General features: G+C 34.2%; 2 protein-coding genes across 4 annotated transcripts; one reads left to right on the forward strand and one right to left on the reverse strand.

Annotated features, from left to right (window-relative positions):
• The first annotated feature begins 758 nt into the window (after positions 1 to 758).
• On the forward strand, positions 759 to 3,222 carry LOC142542888 (putative aquaporin PIP-type pTOM75). The gene is made up of 4 exons (XM_075649788.1): positions 759 to 1,192; positions 1,553 to 1,848; positions 2,765 to 2,905; positions 2,983 to 3,222. The coding sequence occupies exons 1-4, from the start codon at positions 862 to 864 to the stop codon at positions 3,082 to 3,084; spliced, it is 870 nt and encodes a 289-aa protein (XP_075505903.1). The 5' UTR covers positions 759 to 861; the 3' UTR covers positions 3,085 to 3,222.
• Positions 3,223 to 9,518: 6,296 nt separating this feature from the next.
• Positions 9,519 to 11,863, reverse strand: LOC142542887 (cytochrome P450 86A22-like). 3 transcript variants are annotated; one of them, XM_075649787.1, is made up of 3 exons: positions 11,625 to 11,863; positions 11,461 to 11,523; positions 9,519 to 11,363 (listed from the first exon to the last, which is right to left on the reverse strand). In XM_075649787.1, exon 3 carries the CDS (start codon positions 11,288 to 11,290, stop codon positions 9,644 to 9,646), a length of 1,647 nt encoding a protein of 548 aa, XP_075505902.1. In that variant the 5' UTR covers positions 11,291 to 11,363; positions 11,461 to 11,523; positions 11,625 to 11,863; the 3' UTR covers positions 9,519 to 9,643. The 3 variants fall into 3 exon arrangements, with proteins under 3 accessions (XP_075505902.1, XP_075505900.1, XP_075505901.1); XM_075649785.1 differs by having other exon boundaries at positions 9,519 to 11,523; XM_075649786.1 differs by lacking the exon at positions 11,625 to 11,863 and having other exon boundaries at positions 11,461 to 11,606.
• Positions 11,864 to 13,329: the final 1,466 nt, after the last annotated feature.

Below are 13,329 nucleotides of genomic sequence, written 5' to 3' on the forward strand. Positions count from 1 at the left end.
AGAATCCAATTATATGATTGGCTAATTCCAAGATAAATTTGCTCTTTGACTAAATAATATGACGAAAAATAGATATTTTGTTTCCGCTAGTTGTTTTAATGATCTTGTTTTCAAAAAAAAAAAAAAAAAAAAATTTGAGACAAGTGTTTTTAAATCTACTCATTTAAAATAAAGCAGCCTATATACTCCAAACGCCCAAATATTCTTATGTTTGATTATGTGAAATTAAATTATCCAAAACCAGCTAACCCAAACGATAGGATTAATTAATTACTACATTAACTTAAAAATAGTTATGACAATCTGTTGAAGATAAGAACAAAACACAAAGCATTATTCAGAATCAGACAATATCCATATGGGCTTCTGAAGCACTCCACTACTCTCCCCTCCCCACTCGCACCAAGAATTATAACCCCACTAATGCTTTTAAAACAAATTAGTTTAATTTAGTAAACTAAAAGATTAGCTAAAATAAAGTAAAAATTTACGTGACACGGTCTCACAAGTCGTATTTTGTGAGATAGATTTCTTATTTGAGTCATTCATGAAAAATTATTACTTTTTATGTTAAGAATATTTATTTTTATTGTGAATATCAATCGATACGATTGATCCGTCTCAGAATAAAGAATTGTAATACCGTTTCACAAGACATTTATGGCTAAAATAATCATGTCAGCACTCGTAACAAACTTTATGGAAAGATAAAGCACGACCCTCCACTTGATTCAAGTTCCAACTATAAAACAAACATTGCGGATAACATTTAGTACACTCCACCACCACCTTTGCTTTAGTATTTTTTCAGGAGCCTTTTTTTGTTGCTAAATTTCATTTTAGCTTTGTATTCTTGAATCGATGTCGGAGGCCAAGGAGGAAGATGTTAAGCTAGGAGCCAACAAGTACGCAGAGAGGCAGCCACTGGGCACGGCGGCTCAGACGGACAAGGACTACCACGAGCCACCACCTGCCCCTTTGTTTGAGCCCGGGGAACTGAAATCTTGGTCTTTTTACAGGGCTGGAATTGCGGAGTTCGTGGCCACTTTCTTGTTTTTGTACATCACAATCTTGACTGTTATGGGGGTCAATAGAGCACCGAACAAATGCGCTTCTGTTGGTATTCAGGGCATCGCTTGGGCTTTTGGTGGCATGATCTTTGCACTTGTTTACTGCACTGCTGGTATTTCAGGTTAGTTTTGTGTTCTTTCCGTTTTGCTTTCTGGGTTTGCTAATTTTGGCTTAGATCCAGTCATTATGGTTGAAGGTCGGCATTTTATATGACTAAAGTCTGTATCTTTACTGCATTTTTAAATCTTTGTGCATGATTTTGGGATCTTTCTTGTTATGTGACCCTGGATCTTGGTTCATAGGCTGTTAGTAGATCTATCTAGCGTAATTATAAAGTAGAATATTGATAATGATTTCAACAATTCTTGCCTAAAAACTTCTCAGCTCTACTTTAACCATGTAATTTAAGATTTATAATGACTAAATCTTCAATATTATTCGAATCAAGGAGTAAATTCTTCGTACCATTGTGTTAAAACAGGGGGGCACATCAATCCAGCTGTGACCTTTGGCTTGTTCCTGGCAAGGAAGCTTTCCTTGACCAGAGCTCTGTTCTACATCGTGATGCAGTGCCTCGGGGCCATCTGTGGTGCTGGTGTGGTGAAGGGTTTCATGGTGGGACCTTACGAAAGACTGAAAGGTGGCGCAAACATGGTGAGCTATGGCTACACTAAAGGTGATGGGCTTGGTGCTGAGATTATTGGAACTTTTGTTCTTGTGTACACTGTGTTTTCTGCTACTGATGCCAAGAGAAACGCCAGAGATTCGCATGTCCCTGTATGTAATCCCTTTCCTTCTCTAATCTTTCGATCTACACCTGTTTTACCAAAATTCCCCTTTCCCCCTCGACTCATTTGTGATAATATGGTAGATTCTAGAACATACATACATGCTAGACCTGAAAATAAAAAATCTGCGTGTGCTTGGGTTGAGGGCTGCACTGTTTGCATGCACACCATTTAAATTTTTTGTTTGAATTAAGATGTCCTTTTTTATTATTACAATAAAAAAACTAATCTTATCCTTGCTCCACTCGGTCACTCATTGAACTTGTAAATTGAAGAAGCTACTGTTGATTTTGTTTTTGTAGTGTTTTTGATTTTTCAGAATTCTTAATTACTAGTGATAAGAAGAATGAATCTTTGAGGTATATAGCATTAAATTATAATGAATTTACTTGATACGTTCAGTTAATAAGAACAAAGACGAGGTTTTGAAAAAATCAAACCTATTTCTTTTCTTTTCTTTTTTTTTTAGAAAAGTTTAACCATGCCTGCCTTTTAAAATCTGAAATTCAATATTTTTATAGGGCATTTGAATTTCTAATCTTCCCCTTATAGTTATGTTGCACTATGCTATTAACAAATGAATGTCATTTTTTAAAGTACATATGGAGAGAAGTTCATTTTTTTAAATTCTATCATTTATACTCTAATCTTTCCTTGATTTAAATTTCTAACATTCCCACCATATTTATTTAGAAAATGACAAACGTTTGCTAAAAACATGCAATGTAACTACCGTTGCACTATTCTATCTTAACAAATGAATGTCATTTTTTTTTAACACATGTGACTGCATCGAAAAACATTCTTTCGATCGAGCAGAAAGGGGACCCTTGTTGTATTGATCCCGCGTAGCTAGTATATTATCTGTTAAACTTACTTCTTAATTGCGAATATAATCTCTGCAGCTTTTGGCTCCTCTCCCTATCGGATTTGCTGTATTCCTTGTTCATTTGGCCACTATCCCCATCACAGGAACCGGCATCAATCCTGCTAGGAGCCTCGGAGCTGCCATCATCTACAACAAATCCCAGGCATGGAACGACCACGTAAGAATAATGTCTCATCTATTGTGTGAATCAATTTGAAACGGAGCTATTGTTTATGATTGATTCTTGTTTGTCAGTGGATCTACTGGGTTGGTCCCTTCGTTGGAGCTGCTCTCGCTGCAGTTTACCACCAAATCGTGATCAGAGCCATCCCATTCAAAAGCAGCAGGGCTTGCTAAATTTAGAAGCTGCACGCCGTTATGGTTGTTTATGTAATTCGTGTGTGTGTTAATTTATGTGTAAATTGTGACTCGTGAGGCTATTGATTATGGGGTTTGCTGCAAACTAAATCTTGAATGGACAGTATTATTATTATATATGTGTGTGTGGAGTTTGAATGCCTTATTATAAATGCTCAATTTTTTTTGCATAGAAATCAGGCCATTTCCTACCCGATTAAGGTTAAGTTTGTGTAATTTGTTTGAGCCCAATGTCCATAATTTTTAAATTTTTCGTGGCTTTATTTTAGATTTGGATTGGCGAAATATATATTTTGCCAATCTTTTGTAATTTCTTTTCTTTATTGATGGTGAAATTTTCTTGGTAAGTTTGATATATGTTGTTTTCCCCGATAATAATACAAGGCATGTTTTGTAATTTTCGACTGATTGAGTAAAATTAAATTAAATTTTTATTATTAATTAACATATATAGCTATTTTTATATCTATGATTTAAAAGATAATATAAATTGTCATCGCATGAATATTAAATTTTTTACAATGGTTAAAAAATTTATATAAATCCATAATTGATGATGATTACAAAATTTAGCTCGTTAATTAATTAAGTTTCACAACCTTCACGAATACTTAACATGTTTTAATTCATATATGTTACCATTGACATCTATCTTGATACCAAATTTTGTGGACCATTGACAAATTTTTAAACAATGATTATCAAATTTGTCATCGGTTTGCATATATTTCAAAAGAACCCTAAAAAATAGTAGATGGTTTTGTATAAATACTATAGCAAGGGCAAAAAAGTGTGGGATTGATAATTATTTTATTATGAATCATCGATGTCGTCTTTCACTATATATATTTTACAAAACGCTGAAGTAAAGTAAGGGGTGAGTGATATAGTCGTCACTCAGCAAGTGGGGGTCGTTCGACCACATACATAACAAACACACATGATATTTGAAAAACAACATATCATGCATAAAATATTTCGTATAAGATATATCATAAGCATAAATGTAAGCATAACTTGGGCTAGGCACTATGTTTCTTTTAATTTTCATGGTTTACTGATATCAGTCCCTAATTTTTACTCTTCTAAGGAGGTGCAGTCGTATAGTAGTTAAATCCCACCGTGTCAGGCCATAAACTTATCATATGTTAGGATTTCCTCTTATATCCAGTTGAACCCTTACAGTACCAAAACATAGAGTATTGTATTACAAGAAGGGAAAAAGAAGAGTAATGCTCGACCAAAACTTTCATAAATGAATTAAGTTAATAAACAAAATTTATAGTTTTAAAACAATCACACTTACGATGGTATTGCTTGAATAATCTAAAACCATAGAAAAATATCGCAAACAATACTTTGAAAGCCGCACTTAGGCCAAAAAATCAGTCGTCTTGCATAATTATTTGTGACTTATTGCACCGTTAGATCGCGCTTAACTTGGACAGTACATTTGTGGGGACCCGGACGCTAATCATCATCTTAATCATCTTTGGGATTTAATTATCAATTAAGATAAACAGGGTCTAAAATTTTTTTTTCTTTAAAATGCGGAAAGTAATGGAATCAATCTATTATACAAACCAGTATAATAATACAAATCTTGTACAACATGCTTCTAGTTCAAACTAATCTAAGGTTTAACTACTAATTTCAAGTATTAAACCAAGTCTACATCCAAGTCCGGAATCACCACTCTAATCTCGATCTCTCATCATCTTCTTGACCCCGATCTTGTCCCACCTGTTGTCATGCACACATACAAACAAGACAACAGCCGGATACTCCGGTGAGAATAAATCCCAGTATAAATAATGTATACATGCAGTTAACTGAATTAACATAAAAGCATGAATTATATCTTATCACATGTAGTATAATCAAACAACATGTATCAATACCAATCTGTAAATAATATCTGAATCGTAATCTACGAAACATAAATCAATACAAATCTGTAAATCAAGTTCTAGTCTCGATATCTAAGACTCGACTCATCTCTCATTCTAATCTAGGGATCCTGATCTAATTTAGACTTTGGTATGCTGTATCGAATGTCTACAATAGACGTCGATCTACATCTAAGCTCATCGATACACCGAAAGTCTAGAGTCTACGCGGTTCTGACAAAGACTCGGCGGTTCTGCCCTAGCTAAGCTTATCTGCCCTAGACTCAAACTCTGGCTCTACTATAATTCAATAGACTAAACATATCAATCTGATAATCTGCAAATATCAATGCAATAAAGTAAATTATGTGATTTTGGGAAACTCAAGTCGAACCTAACTCGAGTTGTGCAATCCCGAATCAACATTTATTTATACCTTTCTCTTCACGATATGATGAAGACGAAGTCTTGTATGTCAATCTGTCCATACCCAGTTTGGCAATGACAAGTCATATAAATACCATATCGGTATATAACTCAATTCAAGACCCGTTCTGATCAATACTCAAATCGGTATATAATCTAATCCATATCTGAATAAGGTACAATCTAATACATATCAATGATATCACGATACAATCGAAATCATTACTGAATCTGATCAATCTCAATCAATACTGAATCTGATCAATATCAATCTACTGATGTTTCGACGGCATAACAATACAGTCACGATAACCCCGTCTATCTCAACATCACAAATATAATACCAGAATTCGTAACCAGTATCAGTACAACTCATAATCTGAATAATAACACAACTCTGATATAGAATCTCAACTAAATCAACTTTGAAATTTATAACAATTTCATAAACAGTCTATTATTTAATCTGACTTCGATTCTATGATGTCTAACATGTCAAGAACTTCATATATGAATTCCATTTAATTCTGACAACATCATAATTTCAAAACATATCAAAACGCAACAAAACTTACGCCCAGTTGTAGCCTGCGTTGATAGGAACACAGTACTGAAGTCGGATTACAATTCAGATGGGCGGATCTTTCACAAAAGGCGTAAGGATTTTTGGCAAACTTCCTCGACACTTTTCTCGTTTCTTCTTACCAAATTTTGAAAGAATGGAATGTTTGTATGTATATATATATATACACGTCGCTCGTACAAACCAAGTGGCAATCTTACGTTTTGCATGCCACGCGCATATGCGCGCCCAAAATCCGCGCATATGCGCCGGAAGCACTGTCCGGCTCCTGGACTACTCGCGCATATGCGCGCACTGACATCGCGCATATGCGCGAGACCTACTGTCTCCGCATATATCCTGCACATCGCCTTGCACATATGCGCGACTCATCTCCGCGCATATGCGCGAGACTCTCTGGAGTTACTCGCATAGGCTTTGCGCATATGCGCGACATCTTCCGCGCATATGCGCGAGGTCTTCTGCCTGTTTGGCGCCTGTGCGCGCATCCGATCGCGCATGTGCGCCGATGCTACTGTCCTCGCACATCAATTTTCACACGCGATCTCATTTCGTGTCTCGGTTAGCCCTTTCATAATTATCTCGCTTAAAAATCAATAATCGTAATTTAACACGGTATAAAATCTCGGACATTACAACATTCACAAGTAAGTCAAATAAATTGAGAACGGTGGAGATTGTATTTAAAAGTTGTTTGATTATGGATGAAAAATCGTAGGTATATTATTATCAAATAGAATTTGAGCAGTTTTCTTTTTAATATTATATACAAAAAATAACTGTTGGATTTAGCTGAATTTTGGATATGATGTTTATAACATACGATAATATATTCTGAACGATATTGGTCATATTTAAATAGAATTTTTGGCCTGAACGTAACACTCGAAAAATAGACAAAACATTGCCTTGCAAAATCTTCGAAAATATTGCAGCACTTGGGAGAAAATTTTCGAACTATAGAGTGAATTTGAAGTTATAATTTTTTATAATGGGGGAATGTATTTATAGATGATGTTGTAAAAATCTTATCATAATTCGATTGATATTTCTTCCATAATTTTGAGATAATTCTTCCACGCATATTACTTTACCAATATTTGAAAACTTGGTCCCCATGTATATGCAATTTTCGAAATTTATATTGGACTAGGTGGTTGATTGTTGACCGCTTTCTTGTATATGTTTATGACTAAATAGGCCGCATTGAATTTATTAACTTCCTTGTTGACCAAAAGCTGTCTAGCTTGTAATATTTTCTTTCAAATTTGATTGATATCATATGCTTAAATTTCAAAATTCTTAAATATATTGTATTAGATTTTCGAATTTCATGTATTTATTGAAAATTATAATATCATGAATTATTTAATATTTTTAAATTTATTATTTTTATAATAATATTATAATTTGAAAATACATTCTTATACATGTGTGTATTTAAATAAATAATTACATGCCAAAAAATAATTACAAGACAAAATTGGAAAAACATAATGTCTTATGTTTATAAGAAATAGTCAAAATTTAAGAGAATATCTATTAGATGTATAGATTTATGCAATAATTAAAATTAAAAACGATATATAAAAATAATACTTCACTAAATATTTCATATTAAATAATCTACTAGATAGAGTTTATGCAATAACTAAAATTATATTATACTATTATAATTATATTATTTAAAATATAAGCATGTGAAGATAATTTTTTATTATGAATCGCTAACTTTGTCTTTCATTATATATATTTTACAAAAAAAGCTGAAAAACTTATTTCGATATTTATTTTAAAAAACTAAATTATCAAGATATGACAAAAATGAGAAAACATCACATATTTTTTCGGAGTTATCTGAAGATATTTATTAAAATAATGATATATATTTTAATATTTTTATATAGATTTTTCGCTTTGAAAAATTATAACTGAAAATCAATATATTTTTCGAATAAGTGTATATGTGCAAGAAGTTTATCAATTTATTAGGATAATAAAAGAGAATTAAAAATAAGTACTTGTTTTTAAACATATAATATATGTCTGATATAATAAAATTTAATATGTTAATGCTTATATACAAATATATTTGTCATATTAATATCTAAACGAAACAAATAAAAAGATAGCTTTAACATTAATTTATTCAGATAAATAATTTTTACCAAAACAATATTTTTCCACACGCATAGTCTTTTTCCCTAGCAATCTAAAACGATCGGATATATGAGTTGGCCACATGTCTTCGTAACTTGCAGGAATCAAACAATGACTTTGAGGTTTTATTGATGGCAACAAAAGTTTCTCAGAGATTGAATAAACTTTTTTTTATTTTTATTTTCCTTCACTTGCTGCATGTTCATTGGTTTAGACTTTAGGGTCGGCAATAATATTTATTTATTAAATAAAAAACATTTGTCTATGAAATTGATCAACATTTAAGTCAGCACAAATCAAGTCCACAGATTTGACATAACTCACGAATAAATATCCGTGAAACTGTCTTATAAGATATATACTTCATGCATAACTCAGGTCTTAGAACACCCTATTTTGTCCAACCTTAAATTTTTACTGTTATTATTCTAATTAATAATTAATACATAAACTAAAGAATCACTAGCTATAGCCACAATCCGAGCAAAGAATCCCTTTATGAAGATAAAAGCGAATTTGTGTTATTGTTCTTCGGTTTATTCCAGAAATCACTGCTGTGTATGATTTATAAATATTATTTGAAATATAAATCATGAAATTCTTTATGATTGTTTGTGCATAAATTGCAAGTATCGCATGCCCTTGGTTCCAGTACAATTATAAAACACCAAATAATTAACAAACCATAGATTAACTTCATAAGTTGGTTTAATTATCTCTTCTCAAATAATATCCTTATGTTTTATCACAAATTGTTTCTGTTAGATAGAGCAATCGAAACGTGCAACTTGAGTTGATACACGACTTAAAAGATTTGAGTTGAACTATTACCACTAGCTATAACTTTTGGCAAAACGACACACATTCGGTCATACAATTGATATCAGAGTCAAGATCACCGATTCAATTGTTATTGATTGCAAAGAATGAAATTATTGATAAAGAAATTTTTGGGTAATTTGTAGAAAAAACGAAATGTGGTGCTTAAGTTGCACAATTATCATTAGTTATCGTTTTTTTATAAAACGTCAAGCACTCGATTCTATAATGAGATTTCATTTTCACACATCCTTCCAAATTTTTGATGGATATGATAATTGAAATTAAAACCAAAATTTCATAAAATGGCACCGAATACATAGACATTTTATTCCCATCTCGAATTAATCAATACAAAGAGCCCATATGGTCATGTGTGTTCCAACATATATTCTTCTATCAGTATACGACAAATATCGAATGCTTATATGTTAGAAACCTGACGAATATCGAGCAAATATTTTGAAATAATACAAAACGGTATTATTTTAGGAAGGGAAAAATTATAGAAAGTAGACCTATGAATCATATTTTGCTTTATGTCGGGAGGCAACTCGAGAAATATTTAAAAGCTAATTATTAATTGGGTTTTAAGGTATCTATCATTGTATAAAACATTTTTGTCATGCATTGTATTCACAAATTTGTCATCCCGATTGCTTTAATCAACCCCATTAACAGTATCCAAATGGGTATGAGAAGTACCATTAGCGAGAGGCTCCTCCACTTTGAGACAATCTTTGCTGATTTTGCCGAGCATTGGAGCCATGTCTCTGGGATACACATTCACCTTCAAGCCATCCTTCATGAACAATGTCAAGGACATCTTTTGTTCCACCTTGTGCCCCGGTGCCACCTTGAGCTGGTGGCGGAGCAGCACGGCCGCTGCGATCGACTTCATCTGCAAATAAGCCAAATCCTTCCCTAGACAAATCCTTGGTCCCGCATTAAACGCCACGAATTGAAATTGGTCCTTGGGTTGGAATTTCTTGCCATCCTCGGACAACCATCTTTCTGGCTTGAATTCGAGGCAATCGTCCCCCCAAATAAACTTCATTCGGCCCGCCGAGTAAATGGAGTAGGTAATACTCGAGCCAGCAGGGACGAACGTTCCATCCGGCAATATGTCATCTGCCACAACGTGCTTAGAGTCTTCCGGCACTGAAGGGTACAGCCTAAGTGTCTCGGATAACGCCGCCTTAAGGTATATCAATCGGTCAACTTCTTCAAACACTAAGGGATCTTCAACCCATTTCGAAATATCACTGCCACGAGTTTCCATTAATACGGAGCTCAGTTCAATCAAGATTTTCTCTTCCACTCGTGGGCTGGAAGTCACCAGCCAGAAAAACCAGCTCAGCGCCACAGATGACGTGTCACGTCCAGCTAGGATAAAATTGAGTGCCACGTTTCTTAGGAATTCATCGGTGTAAGACTCTTTTTTCTTCATGAACCTGGATAATAAGTCATCATGTGGGGAACCACCGATTTGTTGACTCATCAATTCGAGCTTGCGAGTGTTGATGACTTGGGTCAAGTAATCGTCCACGTGTCCTAAACACCGGCTCAGGCTGGTTTCCATTCCTAGCCGGACCCATTTTTTCAATTTCCAAATAAACTCCGGCAAGATAAAGCGTTGTAAAGTAGCTTCAGTGGCTCGATCAAAAGCCGACGCGAAGCTGTTCTCCGGTAGCCCCGGAGACAAGGTCTGCGGGTCCTTCCCAAAAGTCAAGCCGCATATGTTGTCAAAAGTGAGCCGTAACAGAAGGTCCTGGAGATCAACAGACTCGCCCAAACGCTGAGCCGTCTCCAGAATGGGGCAAAACCTATTCTTGATCGCTCGACTCACCCATCGAGCCATGGCTTGCCTAAGTGTCCGGGTAGTGAATTCCAGTGCGGCAGTCTTACGTTGGAAGAGCCACGTGTCACCGTCAGAATTGAAGATGCCTTGCCCAAGTAAATCATGGAAAACAGCTTGCCACGTGGGCCCCTTGGGGTAATTATCGAACCTAACCTTCAAAATGTGCTCTAGATTCTTCGGGTCGCACGTGACCGTCACGAGGCCTTGTTTCCGGCCCAAATATGGAATTGCGCATATACAAGTCTGATATGTGCCGCCGCAGGCCCGAAGATTCCCGGCGATCCATTCATGCATTCTGTTGCGGTTCTGGATTAAGCCCGGGAGACTCCCCAACACGGGCCACACTCTCGGGCCATTGGATCCTCTTAAAGTCCTCGTGATTGATCTGAACCACACAAAATATGCTGCTACAAATGCTGAAATTATAAAAACCGTTGATGTATCCATCTTCACCCCGATTCACGAAACCTTAAAAAACCCTCCCTCTCTGAACTTCAGAAAGCTCCAATCTTGTGTATCTCTGAACCCAGATGCAAAAATGTCAGTGAGAAAAGTATATGTAACGTAAAATCAAGGATAACAATCTTTTAAAAAATTGGCTGAACAAGAAAAGGTACCAGTATTCTTCCTACAATGTGATGAAAACAGGGAACGAAAGAAGATATAGGCGGCCGACAGATCTGCGAGTGCCAGAGATGAAGAAATAAAGTGATTTATAGAAAATAAAGGAGTTGCAATAAATACGGAAGTCGACTGCTTTTGAAACCCAGCATATACTTACACAGATATATGTATATATTATACATCTCGACATTAAATGCCACCAGAAGAGGTTGTGCTTGAATTAGCCAGCATTCCACATAATTTAACAGCTCAGAAGCAAATAATCCCACCTCCAAATTTGATCTCAAGTGTAAATGTAAAATAACATGAGAAAATCAAATTAAAAAAAAATATTCTTTGGAAGGAAAATACAGATTTGATGTCATCCCATTACCCACCGCTTATTTTATACATGGCTTTAATTTCCACTTTAACTCCCTCATGCAACAATGTATTGAAATCCTTTTTATTAAAAAATTTAGGCGTTTTCTTTTGGTTTCTTGTTGACTTGTGATGAGTATGTGCTCACCTAATTTGGCAGGAATGGAGCTCCTTCTTAAATTCTCGCATTAAATGGTGGAAGCAAAGTTAATGAAATTAGTTGAGAAAGCATGTGGACATACATACATGCATACATGCATGCAGCCAGGGGCGGAGTCAAAGGCTAAAGCCCGAGTGACCTAATTTTTTTTTAAAAAAATTATATGTAAATTTTATATAATTTTGAAATAATATAATATTAGTTCGGATAGATCAATTTAATATATTAAAAAATTATAGAGTTTAAAATTTTAGTTCGGACGGAGCCATATTTCTGACTCCGCCACTGAATTGCAGCACGAATCTATCATGGATATATGCATGATATATACATATTTTCAAGTAATGTTAGATGATTTGAAAGTGTATAATATATATGTTTTTAAATAAATTAAATTATTTTGATTAAATGAAATTGTTACGTACCGATTTGACACAACAATTTCAAATTTCGAGATCAATTATAATAAACTCTATGTCAGCTCGAAAAATAATCGTTGTATATAATTGATGTGTGCTCCATGGATGTCCATGGCCAAAGGTATAGAAAACGATGGAATATGAGGTATTTTGATGGTACATTGTTATTAATTGGTTTTACCCATTATTATAGCACTTGTTTACATCAAAGTTATATATTTCAAAAATAATATCAAATCTTTCCTGTAGTTAACTGCCGTCGAGGTCCTTGTTGATTTTATTTAAAGAGTATGTCTCTTGTGAGACGATCTCACAAATTTTTATCTGTGAGACGGGTCAATCCTACCGATATTCACAATAAAAAGTAATACTCTTAGCATAAAAAGTAATATTTTTCATGGATGACCCAAATAAGATATCATTCTCACAAAATACGACCCGTGAGATCGTTTCACATAATTTTTTTCTTGTTTAAATTGTATCAATCTTTGTATATTATTGTGGTTGAATTTGGAGTGAGTAAATGGAATGTACATTTTGATAACTAAAGGTTTCAAATAAGTTACTATAACTGATAAATTATATGGTAAAAAGAGATTTGTATGGTTGTAAGTTATATTTAATAATGTTCCTGATTAATAAATTAATGTGCTTGTATATAATGCTTTGGTGGACACCAGTTTCAAAAAGTTTAGGACAAAGTTAAAATCAAGTTAAATTTCGAAGCAAACTAAATTGTGGTTACTAAATTGCATATTTTTCAGTCCGATTATATGTAGATTCATAATTTTAATGCTGCATGTTTTTTCTTATTTTCAGTCTTTTATTACTGGAGTGTTAACGTGACATACAACATACCACCATTTCTCGATGCAATGTCACCATTTGTAGTACAACACAATCATTTTCCATCTCCACGTTAA

Source organism: Primulina tabacum, chromosome 4 (assembly GCF_025594145.1).
Source record: "Primulina tabacum isolate GXHZ01 chromosome 4, ASM2559414v2, whole genome shotgun sequence".
Classification (NCBI taxonomy): Eukaryota; Viridiplantae; Streptophyta; class Magnoliopsida; order Lamiales; family Gesneriaceae; genus Primulina; species Primulina tabacum.

Bases quoted from the DNA above. Each gene is read 5' to 3' on its own strand.
- LOC142542888 (XM_075649788.1), top strand. From the start codon at position 862: ATGTCGGAGGCCAAGGAGGAAGATGTTAAGCTAGGAGCCAACAAGTAC. The intron at 1,193-1,552 runs GTTAGTTTTGTG...GTGTTAAAACAG, and splicing joins CTGCACTGCTGGTATTTCAG to GGGGGCACATCAATCCAGCT. The intron at 2,906-2,982 runs GTAAGAATAATG...CTTGTTTGTCAG, and splicing joins CCCAGGCATGGAACGACCAC to TGGATCTACTGGGTTGGTCC.
- LOC142542887 (XM_075649787.1), bottom strand. From the start codon at position 11,290: ATGGATACATCAACGGTTTTTATAATTTCAGCATTTGTAGCAGCATAT.